This window comes from Callithrix jacchus, chromosome 7 (assembly GCF_049354715.1).
Source record: "Callithrix jacchus isolate 240 chromosome 7, calJac240_pri, whole genome shotgun sequence".
In the NCBI taxonomy this organism is placed as follows: domain Eukaryota; kingdom Metazoa; phylum Chordata; class Mammalia; order Primates; family Cebidae; genus Callithrix; species Callithrix jacchus.
This window is the reverse complement of record NC_133508.1, coordinates 76,965,724-76,986,475: the sequence shown is the minus strand read 5'-3', so window position 1 is coordinate 76,986,475 and position 20,752 is coordinate 76,965,724. Positions and strand designations below refer to the sequence as shown.

General features: G+C 39.7%; 1 protein-coding gene across 10 annotated transcripts in view; it reads right to left on the bottom strand.

The window, feature by feature from the left end:
• Nucleotides 1–20,752, bottom strand: part of SMAP2 (small ArfGAP2) — a 49,359-nt gene that overhangs the window by 7,153 nt on the left and 21,454 nt on the right. For 9 of the 10 annotated variants that reach the window (XM_078331340.1, XM_078331344.1, XM_078331339.1 and 6 more), the window contains 7 exons: nucleotides 9,849–9,982; nucleotides 7,933–8,018; nucleotides 6,850–6,928; nucleotides 3,294–3,380; nucleotides 2,197–2,278; nucleotides 1,065–1,171; nucleotides 125–290 (listed from right to left, as the gene is read on the bottom strand). In XM_078331340.1, coding sequence (XP_078187466.1) covers nucleotides 125–290; nucleotides 1,065–1,171; nucleotides 2,197–2,278; nucleotides 3,294–3,380; nucleotides 6,850–6,928; nucleotides 7,933–8,015 — 604 coding nt within the window. In that variant the 5' untranslated portion in view covers nucleotides 8,016–8,018; nucleotides 9,849–9,982. The remainder of the gene's footprint in view (nucleotides 1–124; nucleotides 291–1,064; nucleotides 1,172–2,196; nucleotides 2,279–3,293; nucleotides 3,381–6,849; nucleotides 6,929–7,932; nucleotides 8,019–9,848; nucleotides 9,983–20,752) is intronic. The other variant, XM_078331338.1, reaches the window with a different exon arrangement.

Genomic DNA, 20,752 nt, shown 5'->3' with positions numbered 1-20,752 from the left:
CATGTTCAGATTTGTCTGGTGTATGACATCCTGGCACCCAGAGCAACTGTCACAGTAAGTAATTCCTGCAAGGAAGCCCTCATGTGTCTACCTTGTACATGGCCATGACACCCATGAAATCTACCTTGAGTAGGCATCTGAGGCGTCTGGGATCCATACAGTGAAAGAATGGAGTCTTTAGAGAGCTGTTTCTTGCCTATTTCTTCTGATTTGCTCCCTGGTTCTGGAAACAGGTTCAGGTTTTCGGGAACAGAGCCAGCACTCCCTGCAGTTGGCATGGAACCTACAACCTTAGGGCAGAGAGGTCAGGGGGAGAATTGAAATGGTTCTGATGGGGGTCTCCTTAAGGATCTCCTAACATCTGCAATAAGAATTCACGACTTGAGTTAATAGCTTCCTGACATTTTTACCATTCAAATATCTGAAAACTCCTAATAGTTAAGCTCTCTTACAGTTCTTTCCTTTCACCAAAACATGTGATTTGGTAGAAACAAACAGATAAAACAACCCACAAATGATGCAGCAGAGGAACTGAGTTTCGATCCCACTGGAGCCATTTAGCAATAGAACCAGAGGCTAGTCACATAACTTTTATGAACTCATGTTTCCACATCTGTAAAATTCCTACTTTGCAGATTTGTGGTGAAGATGTGAAATTATTAATGAAATATACAAAATGATATTGAAAAACCACCCCACACTGTGCCTGAGGCATATCAGGCATTTCACAACTGGTGGCCATTAAGTTTCAAGTCTTTCCTACCTACAATTGGCAGTAACTCAGGCCGAGGAGCTAGCCTCAAGTATCAGCCTTCACAATATCACACACTCCATAGAGGCAATTCGAAGGGCCCACTCTTTTTTGAGCAGGAGACAAAATGATGAACAACCATCTTAGAATCTTAAGACTGTGACAGAAATGATAAAATGTTAAGGGAAGAATGAAGAATCAAGAAAACCGAAGTCCAGCCCCACCAAGGAAGTATGACTTGGTTCCATGATTAAGATACTGAAATCACTCATTTCAGAATGTTCTTTAATCCTCAGGAGCCCATAAGACTCACCTTTCTGGAACCTGAAGAAGGGGAGGGAACAGAGGCCAACAGATCTAAATCCTTCTCTAGAGTATTGCTGGTCTTACTATTTGCAATGGAGCAGGCCACAGGAGCATCTAGAAAGAGAGATCAAAGTTAAGATGCAGCACTGCTTATTAAGCCCATGCCTTCCTTCGATTCTAGACATAAAGCAAAGGTGGCCCATAAGCTCATGGACCTAGAAATCTAGACTTTTGGAACCATCTAGCGTGGATGGGGCTTCTCAAAAGAAGCTTCCCCCCACTATTCCCAGAGTGCTCTGGGGAAGCCTGTAGCCCAGCTATCAGGCACCAGGCAGCAAAAACCTAGGCCTGAAGGTTACTTCAGCACCACAGTGGGGGGGCTGGCTCCCTTCTGGCTATTTGAAGGGCAAGGTATGGAGGGTTCATTTTCAGAGAGCACGGAAAGGTACAGAAATTAGAAGCCTAAGTAGCCAATAACCTAAATCAGCAGAAGTGGATGGAAACAAAGTGCAACCATCAGTGCTGTGAAAGGTAGACAATAGGCTTGCTTTTTGAAAGGGCAGAATCACTAGTTCAGGATTTCAGGGATTTGGAGAAAAATGACCACAGGCCATCTCAGAAACAGTCTGCATTTGAAAAATGAAAGGAATCGGGGCAGGGAGTGGAGTACAGGTAAGTGACATGAGGCTCAAAGGTGCTGTTTAGCAAAACTGCTAACATTTATGGAGGGCTCAGTAGGTGCCAGGCATGGGGCCAAGAGCTTTAGAGGCATCATCTCATTAAACCCTTCCCACACCACCTTTGAAGTAGAGACTCATTCTCACTGCACAGATTAGGAAAGCAACAATCAGACGTTAAGTCAACTACCCAAGGTCACACAGACAGAAAGTAACACAGCAGGACACTGGCTCCAAAGGCCATGCTCTAAACCACTACACCACACTGTCGCTCTGAAAAGTGGCACAGTAAACACTTCCTTAGAGCATCTGCTCAGATGTGAAACATACCAGGAAGAACGTGAGAGAACAGTCTTAGCCATGAAGACAAAACTGGAGAAGCCCATCTCTACCTATCTGCCAGGGTCACTGAGAATTCATCAAAATGTGTAAGAACATGGAAGCTGAAAAGTCCAACCTTACCAAGGCCCAACAAATCCATGACAGGTGCTGTGGATTTCGGGGAGCTTTTCCGAGGTAGCTGTGGGTCTTCTTTTTTCTGTGGCTAAGGTGAAAATATGTTATAGAAAGAAATAAGCAGGTGTTTTTAAACTCTTTTTCTCCCATCTTCACTGTAAAGCCACGGTTTTCTTGTGGGTAGGGCTGCTGTTATTCAAAGAGAGTTACTGAAGAAACGAAACTCAGGAAGTGTCAGGTCAAAGAATCAAGTCAGGAGGCAGAAGTACATAAATCAAACCTAAAGTGAAAAACAAAGATATTGCCCGTGATTGTCTGGCTTCCTGAAGAGACAGATCTTTCTGAAACCAAGACAACCGCAGAACAGGGGATCCAACAGAAGCAATAGTTTTTGGTCCCAGGAAAAGCCAAGAATAAAGGTAGATATCTGATGGTCCAAGAGCCAAGAGCCAACACATCTCCCAGTGGTTAGAAAATCTTTTACTATAACACCAAAAGGGAGGTCGGTTTAAAGATTACCTAATTGACTCTGCCAATATCACTAGTGACTGTGTCCACAGACAATGTGATTCAGAACGATGATAAAAGACTCTTCCTTAAGCAACAATAAGTAAAGTTCTCTCTCCCAAGATTCCAAGTTTTTATATTAGAGATTCTACTACTACAGCCACAATACGTCCTGTGGAAAAAGAAAGGTGTCTGTTTCAATATGACAAAGCAAGAATATAAGAAGGGATCATGTAAAATGGACTAGTATGGCCTGACTTCTGGACTGTTCTAACAATAGAAGGACTAATGTGGAAATAGCATCTGTTCAGAAGGTGTCCCACAGCCTTGGCATTCTGCCTCTTGCTTAGATGGAACAGATGCATTTCCCAGGCTCCCACCTGGCCCCAAAGAGAAGCTCTTACAGAACAGATTTAGGCAACAACAGGTAATGGGAAAGAAACAGAGATGGCAAAAGGCAATCCAGTCCAGATGCAGAATCCTTTAGCCCAGGTGTGATGCTGCAATGGTACTTACCGCAGGGCCTCTTACTCGCCCTTTCACAAATATACACATACCTGAGGCTGCACATACAGTGCAAATACTTTCCAACTTACCATTTTCACCTTCTCAAAAACAACAGGTTCCAATTTTTTTTCTGGAACTGGTTCACTCCCTCTTTTCCACTTGTCATCTTTTTCTTTCTATAATTATTTAACAAAACAAGACAAAGAACACAGGGCCCAAGGTGACTAATAGTTCGATAAATCGTAATTTCAAGTGTCCAAAAAAGATACCCCAAATCCCTATTGATTCTGATGCAGGTGACTGACAAGCTTGGGGGACGGTGTCATGGTGTGGAGCATGAGAGTTGACCTCTTCCAAATTAGCCTCAATGCATCTTAGGCACCTGCCCTCCTAACCCACTCATGACTCTTGATATTTGCAGTCAAGGCTAGGTACAGAGGCTAAAACATTTTACCAGTATGCTGCCCATCTGTGCCCCAAATTTAATTTGCCCGTGCTTTGAGAGGTCTCCCCTGATCTTGGTATACCAGTGAATAAGTTCATGTGCATCTTACTCAGCTTATGTCCTTTGTGCTATCATAAATTCAATGATGGATCCTCTCAATATTCATTTCCTTTTTTAACAGTCAGAAAATAAACCTTAATTTCAAGTTTACAGATTAGAAGAACAAAAACTAAAGTCTTAAAATCAAATAAATATCTAAATGTAAAGCAAAACCACCAAACATGTTTTTCATATTTATGCTATATTCTGTATTCTTTTTTTTTTTTTTTTTTGAGACAGAGTTTCGCTCTTGTTACCCAGGCTGGAGTGCAATGGCGCAATCTCGGCTCACCGCAACCTCTGCCTCCTGGGTTCAGGCAATTCTCCTGCCTCAGCCTCGAGTAGCTGGGATTACAGGCACGCGCCACCATGCCCAGCTAATTTTTTGTATTTTTAGTAGAGACGGGGTTTCACCATGTTGACCAGGATGGTCTCGATCTCTTGACCTCGTGATCCACCTGCCTCAGCCTCCCAAAGTATACTCTGTAGTCTTAAGTTTATATTATAATACAGAGTATAGCATAAATATGAAAAACATGTTTGGTCTTGCCGGAGATAAAGAATGCAATTTAAAATGCATTTTATGCAGGGAGAAAGATCTTTATATAATTGGGAGGGATGATGTGAAACGAATACTCTTATACATGCTGAGAAGACAGAGTGTAATAGTACACTTCTGGAAAGTAGGGCAAAACTAGGAAGAGAAAAATGTTGAAATCCTTTTGACCTACATGATACCATATCTTGTAACGTATTTTAAGAAAATAGTCCAAAATATGAAAAAGGTTAAATGCATCAAGAAGTTCAGCCTGGAATTACTCATGCTAAGAAAAACCTTAAATAACTATATTTATGCCACAGAAGGGGAATGGCAAAATAAACTATTGCTTTCGATGATTTAGCTACTCACTGAAAGGTGATGCAACAATTAAAAATTATAAATACCATATAAGCAACATAGAAATATCAAGTGGAATGAAAGTGAGAGAAACCTACATAACTGTGTTATAATTACGCCTCCAAAAAGAAACTACATAGAAAAAAAGGGAACACAACAAGAAGATAATTATTAGCAAAGGTAGTGAGAGTATGCATGGATTTTTTCACTTAATTTTCATATTTTCTCTAAAATAATTTTATAATCCGTACATGCAGTTATCTTTTTCATACACAGTTTATGTCTTTAATGCAGATGTTTAAGTTAAAACATGTCCATTAAAAAGAGAATAGTTTTTAACAAAGCCAGTTTCTTCTCATTTGATATTAAATGTCTTCACTTAGCAAACATTAATTATTGGCATAAAAATCTTCACAAGAATATGAAAAAAAATCTAAGTACATTAAATAACAAAGTCTGAAATAGCTTTTTGGTAAAAACATCCAGTAACCGGGCTTGCTTTCATGGGTACAGTATACCAGCAACATAATCAAGAACACCTGAGGGCAGAGCTGTTGTTTCTACAATCGCTGTGTACAAACAGCAACTCCACTCCTTCATCATCTGAATTATCTCAGTTACCCTTTCTGACCTCATCTGAGTTCATATCTTCAGGCACGATGAACAGAGAGGGGCAGACAGACCACAGGTTTCTACAAATAAAAGGAAATGTGTGTGCTTGGGTTCTAAACTGTTTTTGATGATGCCATCCAAGCTGTAGCTGCACACTATGTTAATTCTTTCTTGTCACAGTTATGATACTGACAAGTCCCTTTTCTGGATAACTGTGAGGTAAGAGTCCTCTATACTAAGTTGAGAAGGAATCATGTTTTCCTAACTATATGTATTACCTTACACTTGCCTGTGTTGAAATTCACCCACCAGCTAATGCCCCTTTCACACAGCTACACAAGATCAGTCTGAAGGAGATTCCAATTAACTTACCTTTTAATTACTCAGAAGGTCTTAGAGCCCCATGCAATTTTCACTAGCTATTATATCATTATCACATAACTAGAATAGATGACAGACAGGTAGGACCTGCACTAGAACTGGAGAATCCCTTACTCTCAATACTTCAAAATGGCCAATTATTCCTAAGAGAGTTTTCTGTAGAATCTTGTCAAAAGTTATTTAAAGGTCTAAATAGTCATATCTATTGGTTCCCCAGTAGTTGTCATTAGTTAGGCATATTTTCTTCTTCCAGAAACCATGCTGTCTTTCCCCCTGTATGTTATATTTGTCCTAGTTATCGTATAGTATGCTGGAGATTCTAAATATGCCAAGGATGGAAAGTGTATTTGGCAACTGGTAGTCAGTCTCCCTCCGAAACCCTTCTCAGGAATAAGGGTCCCCCGCATTGGCAAACGTCCACCAACACACTAGTTATCAGCAGGTAATGCTGAAAATAAACATTGGTCAAACTGAAGGAAACTCTGGTGATGTAATTACACCTACTTTTGTTGATTTCATTTACAGAAAAAAAGTATATATGTGTGTATATATCTATGTAGATAGATATATCTGTAGTACACATACACACATATTATCATATTTGATCTAGTATATGCAACATGCCCATCCCAAAAAATAATTCCAAACTGGGAATCATCACTGACACCTTCTAACTACAGATTAAGGCAAAGAATTCACTGATAGTTTCCCCTGCATATCCCTGAGGCAGAAATTTCATGATATTTCAGGGTCTTGACTCAGTAACTGGCACTTTTTACTTTTGCTTTAAAATTTATTTTGAGACAGGGTCAAACTCTGTTGCCTAGGCTGGAGTGAAGTGGTACAATCACAGCTTACTGCAGCCTCAACCTCCCTGGCTCACGTGATCCTTCTGCCTCAGCCTCCCAAACAGCTGGTTACTACAGGTGTAGTACACACCATGCCTGGCTAATTTTTAAATTTTTTGTAGAGATGGGGGCCTTGCTTTGTTGCCCAGGCTGGTCTTAAACTCCTGGGCTCAAGCAAACCTCCCACCTCAGCCTCCCAAAGTGCTGGGATTAAGGGATGAGGCACCATACCTGGTCTACTTTTGCATTTTTTAAAAGATGGTTTTGGAGTGTTTTGGTAGCAGTTCTTCAAAGTGTTCTCTGGCCTAATTTAATAAGTAAATTCATTATTATGGACAAAACTTGAAAGATTTATAACTAACCCTAAAAGCATTGATGTCCAGACTTCGGTCCATGTACTTCTTCTTCTCATATTTATCTCGAATAAATCCTTCGACAGCTCTGCAAAAAGCTTATTAAGGATGAATCCCCTCAAACTCCAGGTAAGAATATAAAAGGTCAATTTGTGTTCCATGGAGCATTGCTCTCCTCCTTCCCTCTTGCCTGGTTTCCCCACATGGCTCATGCCTCTTTATATGCAATTTCTCTGACCAAAACCTTAAAATGACTCCTTCACAGTTAGAGCAGGGAATCATTACTTCCTATGATTTCCCTTCAGAGTGATGACAGCAGCAAGTGGAATTAACCTTCATATTGACATTAGAGGTGTCTGTGGCTATTCTAGAATATAGGTAAAGCAGTCAAATGCCTATTTTAAAGCACTTAGTTCAATAGACCTCAAAAAAAGGCACATAAGTGCTCTTTAAAAACATAAACACTTGTGCCCCACTGTCAGATTTTGACCAGTGGGTCTTCTGCAAGGCCCCAAATCTGCATTTAACAGGTTCCATATGCACCCATTAAAAAAAAAAAAAACCCTTAACAAGATGAGCTACAAACTACATTTTGAGAAGCACTGCCTCTAAGGGATTTGGTTTTGTGTCCCAGGTGCTATCCTCTGTTGAGCAGATGGTGGAAGAAAGTTACTGGTTTTTAATAAACTGGTAAAGAACAGTTAATTCTTTCACCCAAGAGATAAAAATGAATGGCAGTTTTGCTGACTGCCAGGGTTAATAGAGCACAGTAAACTACTCTTTTTATGAAACAATATTTCCAGAGATCCAAAATAAACTAGTGGAGACGTAACTTTATGGAAGAATTGGTAGTGAAATCACTGCAGTCTTAATTCCAGAGTGAGTCTTCCTCAAGTGACACTATATGACAATTCTGACATTAGCAAATACATGTGGTCTTTGTACATTTTTGTTGCAGGACAGAGGATGAGCAGGGACACTGACTAATCCACATAGAGATGACCCAGTCACAGTACAGGTCTTGAGTCTTGTTTGACTCTCCCCAAACATCAAAATAGCACTCAGCCTTCTAAGTTGCACCAGAAAAGATACGGGTCTATCTGGGGTCGCCGAAAGGTCTCAGGAAGATAGGCTTCATAAAGTCGGTTTGCCTTTCCATTTCCCATCTCTTGCATGCACTGTGACCAAAGAGAATGTAGAAACATGGAATGTCAGGTCAAGAAAGAACTGAAAAGCTTCTCATCCAATTCCACTACTGTACAATTGAAGAACCAACCTAGAGAGTATCAGAATCAAGATTTAAATTTGTGTATTCTGATTTCCAATTCATGATTCTCTCCACCTTACTAGGAATTCCCAATCATTTGCCCCAACCTGCCTTTCCCCCTACTCCGTAGGTTCCTTTTACTGAAAAATTTGTGTGCCAAGAAACATTTAACTCAGTAATAATTCAAGATCTCATTTGAAAGTCTTAGATACACAGCTACCAATTAAACTGTCTACTTGTCAGGCAATGATCAGTGTTACCATTCTGAGTTTATACTATTAATTAATCAATACTAATAAATGTGTTTCCCATTAGGCTTTTAAGTAGACCCCTTAACACTTGTGAGGAATAAATCCCAAGAGCTTTCTAAATCTCCAAATTCCCAAATATCTCCACAGCACATAATTTCCTTCCTAAGACAGAGTAAAGTGTAACTGAAAAATGTAACTCACCCTTTTAGACCTTTAATACACCTATAAATACAGTCTAAAGCAATTTCTAAAGCCATTTTCTGGTTAAGAGTAATCTCTTATTTCCATGACCAACTTTAGCAACTGGATTTTTTTTTTGGGAGGGGGGAGACTTCCCTTTTACTGCCAAGAAAGAAAAAATTAAAATTAATGCATTTCAATTTAGGAAGAGAATAAAGAATAATGAAGCTATATCCAGATACAGCTCTTAGGCCAGCCAGACTCATTAACTTAGGTGTCTCACTCCAAGCCCACCAAGCTAACAGCAAACAAGATTCATGCATGCATTTTAACAACAAATTTCTATAAATCTACAATTTGGAGGTTTTTAAAAAAAGGTGTTTTTTTGTTTTTGAGACAGGGTCTCACTCCTCACTCTATTGCTCAGGCTAGAGTGCAATGGCATCATCATGGCTAACTGCAGCCTCAACTCCTGGGCTCAAGCAATCCTCCCACCTCAGCCTCCCAAACTGCTGGGATTACAGTCACGTAACCAGGCCCAGCTAATTTTAAAATTCTTTATTTTGTAGAGATACATGTCTCACTCTGTTGCCCAGGCTGGTCTTGAACTCCTGGGCTCAAGCAATCCTCCCACCTCAGCCTCCCAAACTGCTGGGATTACAGGCATGTAACCAGGCCCAGCTAATTTTAAAATTCTTTATTTTGTAGAGATACATGTCTCACTCTGTTGCCCAGGCTGGTCTTGAACTCCTGGGCTCAAGCAATCCTCCCACCTCAGCCTCCCAAACTGCTGGGATTACAGGCACGTAACCAGGCCCAGCTAATTTTAAAATTCTTTATTTTGTAGAGATACATGTCTCACTCTGTTGCCCAGGCTGGTCTTGAACTCCTGGGCTCAAGCGATCCTCCCACCTCAGCCTTACAAAATGCTAGGATTACAGGCATGAGCCACCACGCCCAACCAAAAGTGAATATTTGAAACTATAACTTTTAGACCTGCAAATGATAAGAGTCTTACAAAATCACCCAAAGATCCCTCTTAATACTTTCATGGACCCAGGGAATCCTAGGCCATAGACTATTTCTGTTTTTAAGGAGGTAAAATATAGGTAGAATAAACTGTATCTTAAATAGAAAGAATAAAAATAGGAAAAAAAATAGAAAATTTGTTAAGGTACAAGAATTTGATATAAGTGTTTAACAACTATATTTTCTTTTATCTTCACCTTTGTGCCTGGTTTGACTGAAATTCATCTGGAATTCCTTTTACATGGATATATGGGAGCAGCTGACTCACTCGGGTTAAGTACCTGAATCTGTTCTTGAGTCCACTGGTCGAGGTTAACGGATTTTACCCTGGATATGTGCACCCCCAGATTCCTGTGGATTCCAGCACATCGAATGCAGATGAACACACCAATGTTCCAGGAGGCCCATCGTGGCCCTGTGAAAGCCAGGAACAGGGCAGTAAAGTACAAATTACAACATTCAAGGCATTAACTACAATATTAATTATCAGACAACATTTCTGCTAGAACGTAAGTGAAAGAATTTTTACCATAATCACCTGTTTATTGACTCTGCTCATTCCTCCACGTGTCAGCTTTTTGTTGTAGTTGTTTACATTTTTAAAGTGCACAATACAGTGGTTTTTAGTATATTCACATAGTTGTGCAATGATTACTATCTAATTCCAGAAAATTTTCATTACTCCAAAAGAAATCCCAAACCCACTAGCAGGCACTACCCATTTTCTCCCAACTCCTCTCTCCCCTTCCTGGCAACTACAAATCTACTTTTTATCTCTATGGATTGCCAATTCTGGATATTTAATATAAATAGAATTATATAATATGTGGGCATTTGTGCACTGTACAATTTTTTACACTGTCTGTTAATATGAGTGTTGAAATGCAGATGTTATAAGACTGTTATTTATATTAAGAAAAATCCCAGGAGTGCAAAGCCATGTCATATTCTATTTGACCTAGGACCTTACATAAACAGCCCTCTCCCAAGGGATGTTTTAGTGGTGATGGGGCTGTATTCACCACTTTTTTAGTGGTGGCCTGTATTCAGTTTTCCTATTAGGAAAAAAGATAAATATGGCATGCTTGCCAAGGCTCAACCTGTAACTGAAACTGTGTTTATCCTCCGGCCAACCCCAGGCCTATAAAATATGCATTTGCATTAACTCAATAGGATTCTTTCCCCTTAGGCTGATGTCCCTATTTTACCCAACTACTGAAGCATCTCGTTTCAAGATTGCCAAATAATAAAGATGCTTATTGCAACAAAAAAATCTCAAATACGAATTTTAATTCAAAACTGTTACAGAATCTCCCATCCCCTGCTGGATTTACACATCCTAATAATCACTCTGAAAAATTATCACACTCTTCTTCATAATTTTTACCCAGGAAAAAAATGACTCATATGAAACCTGCCAAAAACTTACTGAAAAACCAGAAATATTTCCTTCTCCATTCTCCATTTGGCAGAAATTTACCACATAAAATGAGAGTGACATAAAAATTAGAGGATGTAATAAACAGATGAAACGACACTAACTGATTTTCCACAGAGATAAATGGGGCCTACGTTTGAAACGACAAGGAGCACAGACTTCAATTCTTTAGGGAACAGACAATTATTTGGTTAACCAGCAGGTTTTTAATTTTTATTTTTAGAGTCTCACTGTCACCCAGACTGGGAGTGCAGTAGCATGATCATAGCTCACTGCAGCCTTGTCTTCCAGGGATCAAGTGATCCTCCCACCTCAGCCGCTGGTGTAGATGGGACTATAGGCGTGTGCCACCCTGTCTGGCTAATATTTTCATTTTTTGTAGACTGGATCTCATTCTGTTGCCCAGGCTGGTCTTGAACTCCTGTCCTCAAATGATTCTCTCACTTCAGCCCCGCAAAGTGCTGGAATTACAGGTGTGAGCCACTGTGCCTGGCCAGCCTGAAGGTTTTGACAGTAGTTTTAATGAAGGAAAGCCATAATCGTACGGCAGAAAATTATTTTTAGAAATCTGAATCAATGATTATTACAAATAAGAATGTAATTTTTTGACAAAGATACCACTTATTTACCATGGCAAATACTCCAAGGACAGAAGGCTCACATTCTCCTTATTACCACCAGGTGGTGCTCTCTGCCTGAAATTTTATCCCAATACCTTTCTGTTATCTCAAGCTCAGATTTATCTTCCAAAAAGATATTTATTTAACCCCTTCAGATTCCTAGATGGATTTACATAGTTGGGGCACCATGTATCTAATAAACACAAAAATTATTCACGCACTTATTTCTGATGGCAGAATGTCACATCAAACACAAATGAAAATTAAACTGATGTAAACGATGTATATCCATTTTACAGTTTCATAAAGGAACTCCAAAAAGATCTAAGTTATATATGATTTAAAATGGAACCAAGTTAATATTGCATGTTTCTTAAAGCATTTTTTCTTTGCTCAAGATTCCAGAGTCTGGAACTCATAAGACAAGTAAGATATATTTGTTTACTAACAAAGTCAGAAGCCAAAAACATTAGTTCAAAAATAAGTCAGCTGTGAAATGTTACACTGTTTGCCTCCTGGCCCTAAATTGGTAAAAGGCAATTCCCGATCATCTAAGCCACAGTTACAGCTCCCAATCCGGAGTACTTAAAGTCTTTTTGCTTCTGAGGAGTACAAGCCTAAGACTTGGTACTTTGGAGTGACTCTGGAGCCACTGACAAGGCCTCAGTACAGAAAAAAATGCAACTGTATTTTCATGAAAAGCCAGAGGATAGCCTCCTCTCCCTGCCAAATCCCCACCTGATATCCCTTCTGAAACCTTTTCCCAGTGAATACAGTGATAGTTCTATCCCAAATACTCAATTTCTTTTCATTTTGACCCACTAGATTTATTAGTGAATAATTACATGTTCCATAAAAGATTCTGAAATTGGAGAAAAGAAAAGTAAAAGAGACAAATGTTACATGGCTGAAAACATGAGGACATGGTGTACTTTTATTTCCTTTTATTTTTTTCAGACAGGGTCTCTCACTCTGTTGTCCAGGCTGGAGTACAGGGGCAAGATCACTGTAACCTCGAACTCGGCCTCAAGCGATTCTCCCACCTCAGCCTCCCAAGTAGCTGGGACTACAGGCATGCATCAACATGCCCGGCTAACTTAAATTTTTTTAAAGACAAGGTCTCCCTACGTTGCCTAGGCTAGTTGTGAACTCCTGGCCTCAAGGAATCCTCTCATCTCAGCCTCCCAAAGCACTGGGATTACAGGTGTAAGCAACCATGCTCTGCCAGTTGTAGTTACTAAAAGTATAATCTTTGCTACGAGAAAGCACTTAGGTTTGAACGCAGCTCCATCAATGATTACCTTTATGACCTTCTAAGAGATACTTAAACTTCCTGAGCCTCAGTTTCCTCATCTGTAAAATATGTACAATAGCATTCACCTCACAGTGCCTAAAACACAAAGGGGCAATAATAACTGAGGACTATATATAAGAATGTGGCATACAATGAGGTTTCCAGAACCCATTTCCCATTCATCTCCCCAATAAGGGCCAGTTAACTCATTCATATATGTAATACATACCAACATGATATGCAACACCATGGAGTGCTTCTTTTTAAATTTTTTTTTTTTTTTTTTTTGAGACAGAGTCTTGCTCTGTCATGTGTACAGTGGTGGGATTTCGGCTCACTGCAACCTCCGCCTCCTAGGTTCAAGCAATTCTCCTGCCTCAGCTTCCCAAGTAGCTGCGACTATACAAGCCACCACACCCAGCTAATGTTTCTATTTTAGTAGAGATGGGGTTTCGCCATGTTGGTCAGGCTGGTCTTGAACTCCTGACTTGAGGTGATCCACCCACCTTGGCCTCCCAAAGTGCTGGAATTACAGGCATGAGCCACCGTGCCCAGCCAGAGTGCTTCTTTTTAAAAAGGAATATGAGTTCTGTTCCTAAAATGTCAGAACCAAAATGAACTATCAGAAAGAAGAAATTTACCCTTGACCCGATTTCGAAGTCTTCTAGAAAACATGACATTTTAAGCAGCTTCCTTTATCTCTCTTAAACTATTTCTTGAAAATGTACTTTCTAAACCCTCACCTGTTCCCTTTCTCTGCTACATACCCCCATCCGCCCCTGTGCTCACATATGCCCCCATTACACATGCAAAGAAAGAAGGCCCAGGGTTGTCAGCCTAAGTGGTGGGTGCTTGGATTCCACAGTATCTGGTATCGCTGCTACAAGGCCAGTCTACTTTAATCTGGTAAACTTTCAAAAATGCAAGTGAAACCAATAGTTTCACTTAACATAATGAACTCCGCTTCCATCCATGTTGCTGCAAATGTCAGTGAGCTAAAAAAGTGGATCTCATGAAGAGAGAGTAAACCGATATTCTAGAAGCCAGGAAGCTAGTAGGGGGATGGGGAATGATTTCAGGTTAATAGGCAGGAAAATACAGTTAGCCAGCCTTGCCAACATGGTGAAACCTGTCTCTACTGAAAATACAAAAATTAGCCGGGTGTGGTGGCACGCGTTTGTAATCCCAGCTACTGCAGAGGCTGATGCAGGAGAATCGCTTGAACTTGGGAGTCGAAGGTTGCAATGAGCCAAGATCACATCACTGTATCACTGTACTCCAGCCTGGGCAACGGAGCAAGACCCTGTCTCAAAAAAAAAAAAAAAACACCCAAAAAACAAAAATACAGTTAGAAGAAATAAGACTTAGTGTTCAATAAATCAGTACTATAGTAAATAATGATCTCTATCTCAACATAGGTAGAAGAGAATAATTCAAATGTTCCCAGCATAAAGAAAAGATAAATGTTTAAGGTGATGGATATACCATTATCATGATCTAGTTATCACACATTATGTGAATGTATAAAATATCACTTGTGCTCTAAAAACAGGTACATCTATTATGTATCAATAAAAAAAGATAAACCGATTGTTTAATACACATTGGCCATGGCAATCAAGGAAAAAACATAAAAGATACCATTTTGAAATTTAAAATGAAAAGAGATGCTGAGAGGCAATATGCCAAACAATTTTGAAAGCAAAGAGGACAAGTGATGTAAACTGGTAGTGATTAGCACAACACAGAACAAGGCCACAGCTAAGTGAACAGATTCAGCAGGAGTCTAGGAGCAGCCTCCCGCAGCATCAAGCAATACCAACATTACCATAGAATCTCTCTGCAAAAAGGAATCAGAGAAAATAAAAAAAGTAGATGGAGATAGATTTGGTTGATCAGTCAAGTAATCAAGTGTCCTAAGTACCAGCTCCGTACCTGAAAAACCTGGGTTTACATGTACCTGTTGCATGTATTCTGACAAGTTTCTCTAGGGCTCATGTCTCCATTTGTAAAATGGAAAGCATATAAGTAATATCCAACTTAAACTCAACTTCTGGACAGCTTCGACATTCTACATGGAACTATTGCTGTGGTGCTGCAAATTCCCCTTGCTGCTGAAACTTCCCCCACCACCAAAGCTGCCAGGATTAGAAGGGTTCTGGGACTGAGAACTCAGCAGACAGAAAAGGGGAACTAGAGTGATGGAGGGCTTCAAGCTGCTATTAATATGATCATAATTACCTCATTGACTCTTAATCTTTGAAGTCCCAAACAAATAAAAGTTGAGGGAAAAAACTGGTAAGCATTCATTCTCTTAACATTATATATTGTGTATTTATGTGCCAAGCACTTTGCCTGCTAAGTACTGGGGATACAAAGGCAGAGAAAATAAAGACGAGATTCCTCAATTCAAAAACCTCACAGACTAACAAGCAACTGGTCTCCAGAATCCCACCAGAATAATCTTTCTAAAACACAAATCTGTACAGATCAGACCTCTAAATATAAACGTTCCATGCAGTCTCAAACACAGAGGTAAATATGTAAATTGGTGCACATTTTCTGAATAGCATATTCCAAACTAAGCTCTCAATCTCTTGCTACAAAATCTCCTCTTCCTTTTTTCATCTTAGTCAACTACACCTCCATCCATTCCATTGCGTCAGCCAGAAATTTATGCATCATGAAACCTCTCTCTCCTTCAGCCCCCACATTACCAAGACTAAAATATCTGTCAAATCAGTATCTCTTCTCTCCATCTGTATCACTATTTCTGTAATCTGAAACCATCACACTCTTTTGGACCAGTGCAATAACTTCCTAATAGCTCTCTCTTCACTTTTACATTCTCTTCTCCCTTGAGCCCAAACCAAAACCATTCTCCACAAAACAGTCAACTTGAACTCTTAAAGAAGCAAAGCCACCTTGGCTGCTTGAAATCCTTTTATTACTGTTGGATTAAAGAACAAAATCCTTAACATGGTTTCCAAGGTCTTAAAGGTCTAGCCATGCCTCGTTCCACAGTCTCTCAATTCCTATGACAGCAGCCTTCTTTCATTTCCTCAAGGCACCATCAGGTTCCTTCCTTAGGGCCTTTGTACATGCTGCTCCCGCTGCCTAAAAAAAAACTCTTTCCCTAACTGCCAAATGCCACTTGCAGCCTGGCCAACTCCTATACATCACGAGGGTCTCAGCCGAAATGCTTCTTCCTCAAAGGAGTCTTTCCTTGGCTCCCAAGTCTAAACCCGACTGTAATCTCTTTTCTACCCTTTGATTTTTACCTTATAGAAATTTTCAAACAAACAAAAACAGAGCATAATTAACCACAAGCTTCAGCAATTATCAACTCCTAGCCAATTTTGTTTCAGCTATACTCCCACCCACTGCCCCTCAGCTCCAACCTTGGATTATTCTAAAGCAAATCCTAAATATTACACCATTTTGCCTGTATATACTTCAGCATGTATCTCTAAAGTTTTTAAAGGTTAGAAACTTTCATTTACCCTTTACTCTTTCATTTCTTTTTATTTTTATGGTTTTTTTTTTAAAGAGACAGGGTCTTGCTCTGCCACCCAGGCTGGGGTGCAGTGGCATGATCATAACTCATAGCAGCCTTGGACTGTGGGGCTCAGGCAATCCTCCCACCTCAGTCTCCCAAGTAGCTGAAACTACAGGCATGAGCCACCATGCTCAGCTGAATTTTTTATTTTTGTAGACATGGGTCATTGTGTGGTGTTAAGAGTCAGGAAAAAAAAAAAGAAAAAGAAAAATAATAAATGGGCCAGGCATGGTGGCTCACGTCTGTAACCCCAACATTTTGGGAGGCTGAGGCAGGCAGATCACCTGAGGTCAGGAGTTCAGACCAGCCTGGCCAACATGGTGAAACCCCATCTCTACTAAAAATACAATAACAACAACAACAACAACAACAACAACAAATTAGCCGTATGTGGTGGCACATGCCTATAGTCTCAACTACTTGGGAGGCTGAGGCAGGAGAGTCACATGAGCCTGGGAGGTGGAGGTTGCAATGAACCAAGATTGCACCACTACACTTCAGCCTGGGTGACAGAGCAAGGCTCCATCTGAAAAATGAATAAATAAATGAAATGAAAAAGAGGGTCTTACTATGTTGCCCAGGCTGGTCTTGAACTCCTGGCCTCAAGCGATTTTCCTACTTTGGCCTCCCACGACACTGAGATCACAGGAGTGAGCCACTGTGCCTGCCACCCTTTACTTTTCCTAACTCATACCACATTTTGTTACTATTTGTTTGTGTGATTAACATCTCTTTCCCAATAAACTATGAGTGCCACAAGAGTTGACACCAGACCTGTGACATTCACTATCATATACGCACAGCATAGCATGGTTCCCTGCACATAGCAGGGAGGCAACATTTGTTTAAAAATTAATTAAAACTGGCCAGGTACGGTGGCTCACACCTGTAATCCTAGCACTTTGGCAGGCCGAGGCGGGCAGATCACAAGGTCAAGAGATCAAGACCAACCCAGCCAACAAGGTAAAACCCTATCTCTACTAAAAATACAAAAATTAGCTAGGTGTGGTGATGCATGCCTGTAGGTCCAGATACTCAGGAGGCTGAGGCAGAAGAATCGCTTGAACCCGGGAAGCAGAGGTTGCAGTGAGCCCAGATCATGCCACTGCACTCTAGCCTTGCAACAGAGAGAGACTACGTCTCAAAAAATAAAAAAATAAATTCATTAAAACTAAATATGCCAGGTGCAGTGGCACATGTCTGTAGTCCCAGCTATTCAGGACTCTGAAGTTGGAGGATCACTTGAGCCCAGGAGTTTGAGGTCAGCCCGTACAATGTACTGAGACTATCTCAAAAAAGCAAATGAACTAAGTAAATCTTTTGATCCTACTTGTAAGAATTCATCAGGGAAAAAACAGGTCAGGGACACAAAGAAATGTCAAGAATGTTCATTATTACATTTTTACAAAAATTAGAAACATCAATAGGTTACATAAAGGAATTATGTTATCACCATTTAATGGGGAAAAATTTTGGAGCCTCTGTTTGATACAGAAGTGTCTCCATAATATAGTAATTTTTAAAATCCAATCTTAAAAGGGTATACATGAAACAATTCCATTTTTGTTTAAAATATGAATAAACGAGCTGGGTGGGGTGGCATGCCCCTGTAGTCCTAGCTATTTGGGAGGCTGAGGTGGGAGTACTGCTTGAGCCCAAGGATTCAAGGCTGCAATAAGCCAAGATCGTACCGCGGCACTCCATCCTAGGGAACAGAGCAAGACCTTGCCTAAAAAATAAATAAATAAATAAAAATAAATGTACATGTATGCAAAGAAAATACATCTAGAAGAATATACGTAAATTACATCTGGATAATAGGGCTGTGAAACATCTATTTTCTTCTCTATATATACTCTCTAAATTGTTTGCAATGAGCTTTCTATTAATTTTGCAATGGGAAAAAACAGTACAGATGTCTTAAAACAACGCAAACATCCAGGGCTCCTTACTGGCTGCAGGATAAGTTGAAACTCCTTAATATGATATATGAAGTTTGTTAAGAGCCTTGTGCTTTACACATACTGAGGAAGTCATCGTTCTGAAATATGCTACACGCTCAAATCTCTTTGACTACACCATTCTTTTTAACTGGAATGGCTTTTCCCTCATTCCTTGCTTGACAAAGTTAAAAATCCAGTTCATCTGTGAGGCCCTCCAATGGAATAAACCTTAACTTTCTCTATTGCTAATAGGCCAGGGTATGCTTTGTTCTTCTAATACTTAATATCTTATTCCAGCTTCTTACAGGTTGCTCTTGTCCTAAACAGACTATGAGCTCTGGAAGGCGATGACCATGTTCCTTCATCATCTATCCCAAACACTTGACACATGCTAGCAAATGGAAGGTGGTACACAATAAATGTGTGTTAAATAAATTCATCAATAAGCAACATAAAAGTATTTTTTCCTGTTCTGCAAAATGAAGTAAGAAGAGGTTTTCAAATGCCTTAAAGGATAGGTTGTAACACAGAAAACAGATTAGGTTACTTTGGAGAGGCTTCAAAGGCAGAACTGGCAACAAGGAGTAGAAGTTGATTTTAGCACACTCTGGGGAAAAATTTGCTAACAATTAAGGTTGTGTAAAAACAAATGCAGTATATCCAGAAATTGTAGAATCTCAGTTGGTGCAATGTTCAAACAGAGGCTTGGTAATCGGTTCTCAGGGATGGCAGAGAAATGATCCCCGTGTGGTAAACTGGGTGAACAATGAGCCCTAAGGTTCTTTCTACTACAGTCCTACTACTGCGGATAATTTGCAGTAATTTTTAGGTCCCTTCCTGCTTACCATTCAATGGTTCTGAAAACATGAAATTAACAATTTATGAAGATGTTAGGTTTTGAGGAACCTAAAACGCTGGATCAAATTCAGTTCATCGAGTCCAGGATAGGCACTGAAAACTGGCTAAATGCAACATACACATAAGGAAGGACCTAAATCAACAAACTTGGATTTTATAAGACATTAATGTTATGTGATGCAGCTTGTCATTAACGCTGACCCAAAATTTGGAATTCAAAGTAAAAAAAAAAGTAGCATTTGTTTTAAGAACAAATCTAATGCCAGTTACCTCAGTTCCACTCATTATATCCCTCCATTCTTTGATTCACTACAAAGGAATAATACACAGAAATACCAGTGGAATCTTGGAAAAATTATGTAGGTCTCCTGAGAGGTATGTTTACCTCTTTGTTTTCATCTACACAAAAGAGAGTTCATCTAGTTCCTTATTCCAAAATAACAATAAACAGTAACTTTGAACTTCTGTTAAGTACAAACATTTTAAGGAACCACAAGACCAAAATAAAGGCTTATGCAATCAACCTCTGCTTTCAGAACACTTGCAAGAGAAGTCCCTTTCCATCTGGGCCATCTTGCAAGAATGTTGTTCCCGTTTGTCAAAAAGAAACACTGTCCACATTCGTACACTTGAAAAAAGAGCATAAGTTAAGCTTAAAAATGTCTAAGACAAAGAAAATTAAAACATTTCTGAGACTGATTAGAGAATAAAGGTAAATACTACACCAAGAAATTTAAAATTAGAAAATCTAAAATTTAAAATTTAGAAGTCCTCTTGGATCCAACCTCCCACTGAAAGCACCCTCCTCTGTGGGTGTCCACCTGGCTCGTCCAATGCTAAGTCAGTTATGTATCATTTCAAAAGGTAGTCGGTTTGTCCTTTAGATGGCACTGACTATTAGAGAGGCCTTCCTTATATTGAGTCCCATTAATCTGTCTTCTTACCATTTTGACATCCTGGTGCTGCCTTTTACTCCCTCCATACTTATGTAACAAAGTATGCAAGATAAAGATGGAAGTTTGGAGATTCTAGCAGAAGAGAGCAGCTACTTATATACTCAACCAAAATACAACCCTGCTGAACAAACTTAATCCAGGAGCTCAATGATAGAACAGATGTAGCAATTACAGACTGCTGTGATTATCAACAGAGATGAAGCAAAGCAACATTATCTCCCTACCAGGTAACCGGAAAAAGGAGGTTAAGGAAGGTAGAACATGGCTGAGTACTCACTGATGAAATGATTAGTCAATCTATGTCTAAACCGATTTCAGCAGTTAACTTCAAATGGCTTCTCTCAAAAAACATTAAAGCCTGTAACAAAGAAGTCAACAGGAAAGCAGACTGAGGCCTTCTAGGAGAAGGGAAGGAGACATTCTTCATCTTTCTCATGTTATTTAACTGGCCCTTCTTTATCTACAGAACTAAAGATATGGATTATCTAAACTATAGCACTAATTTCCTGTGTGACTT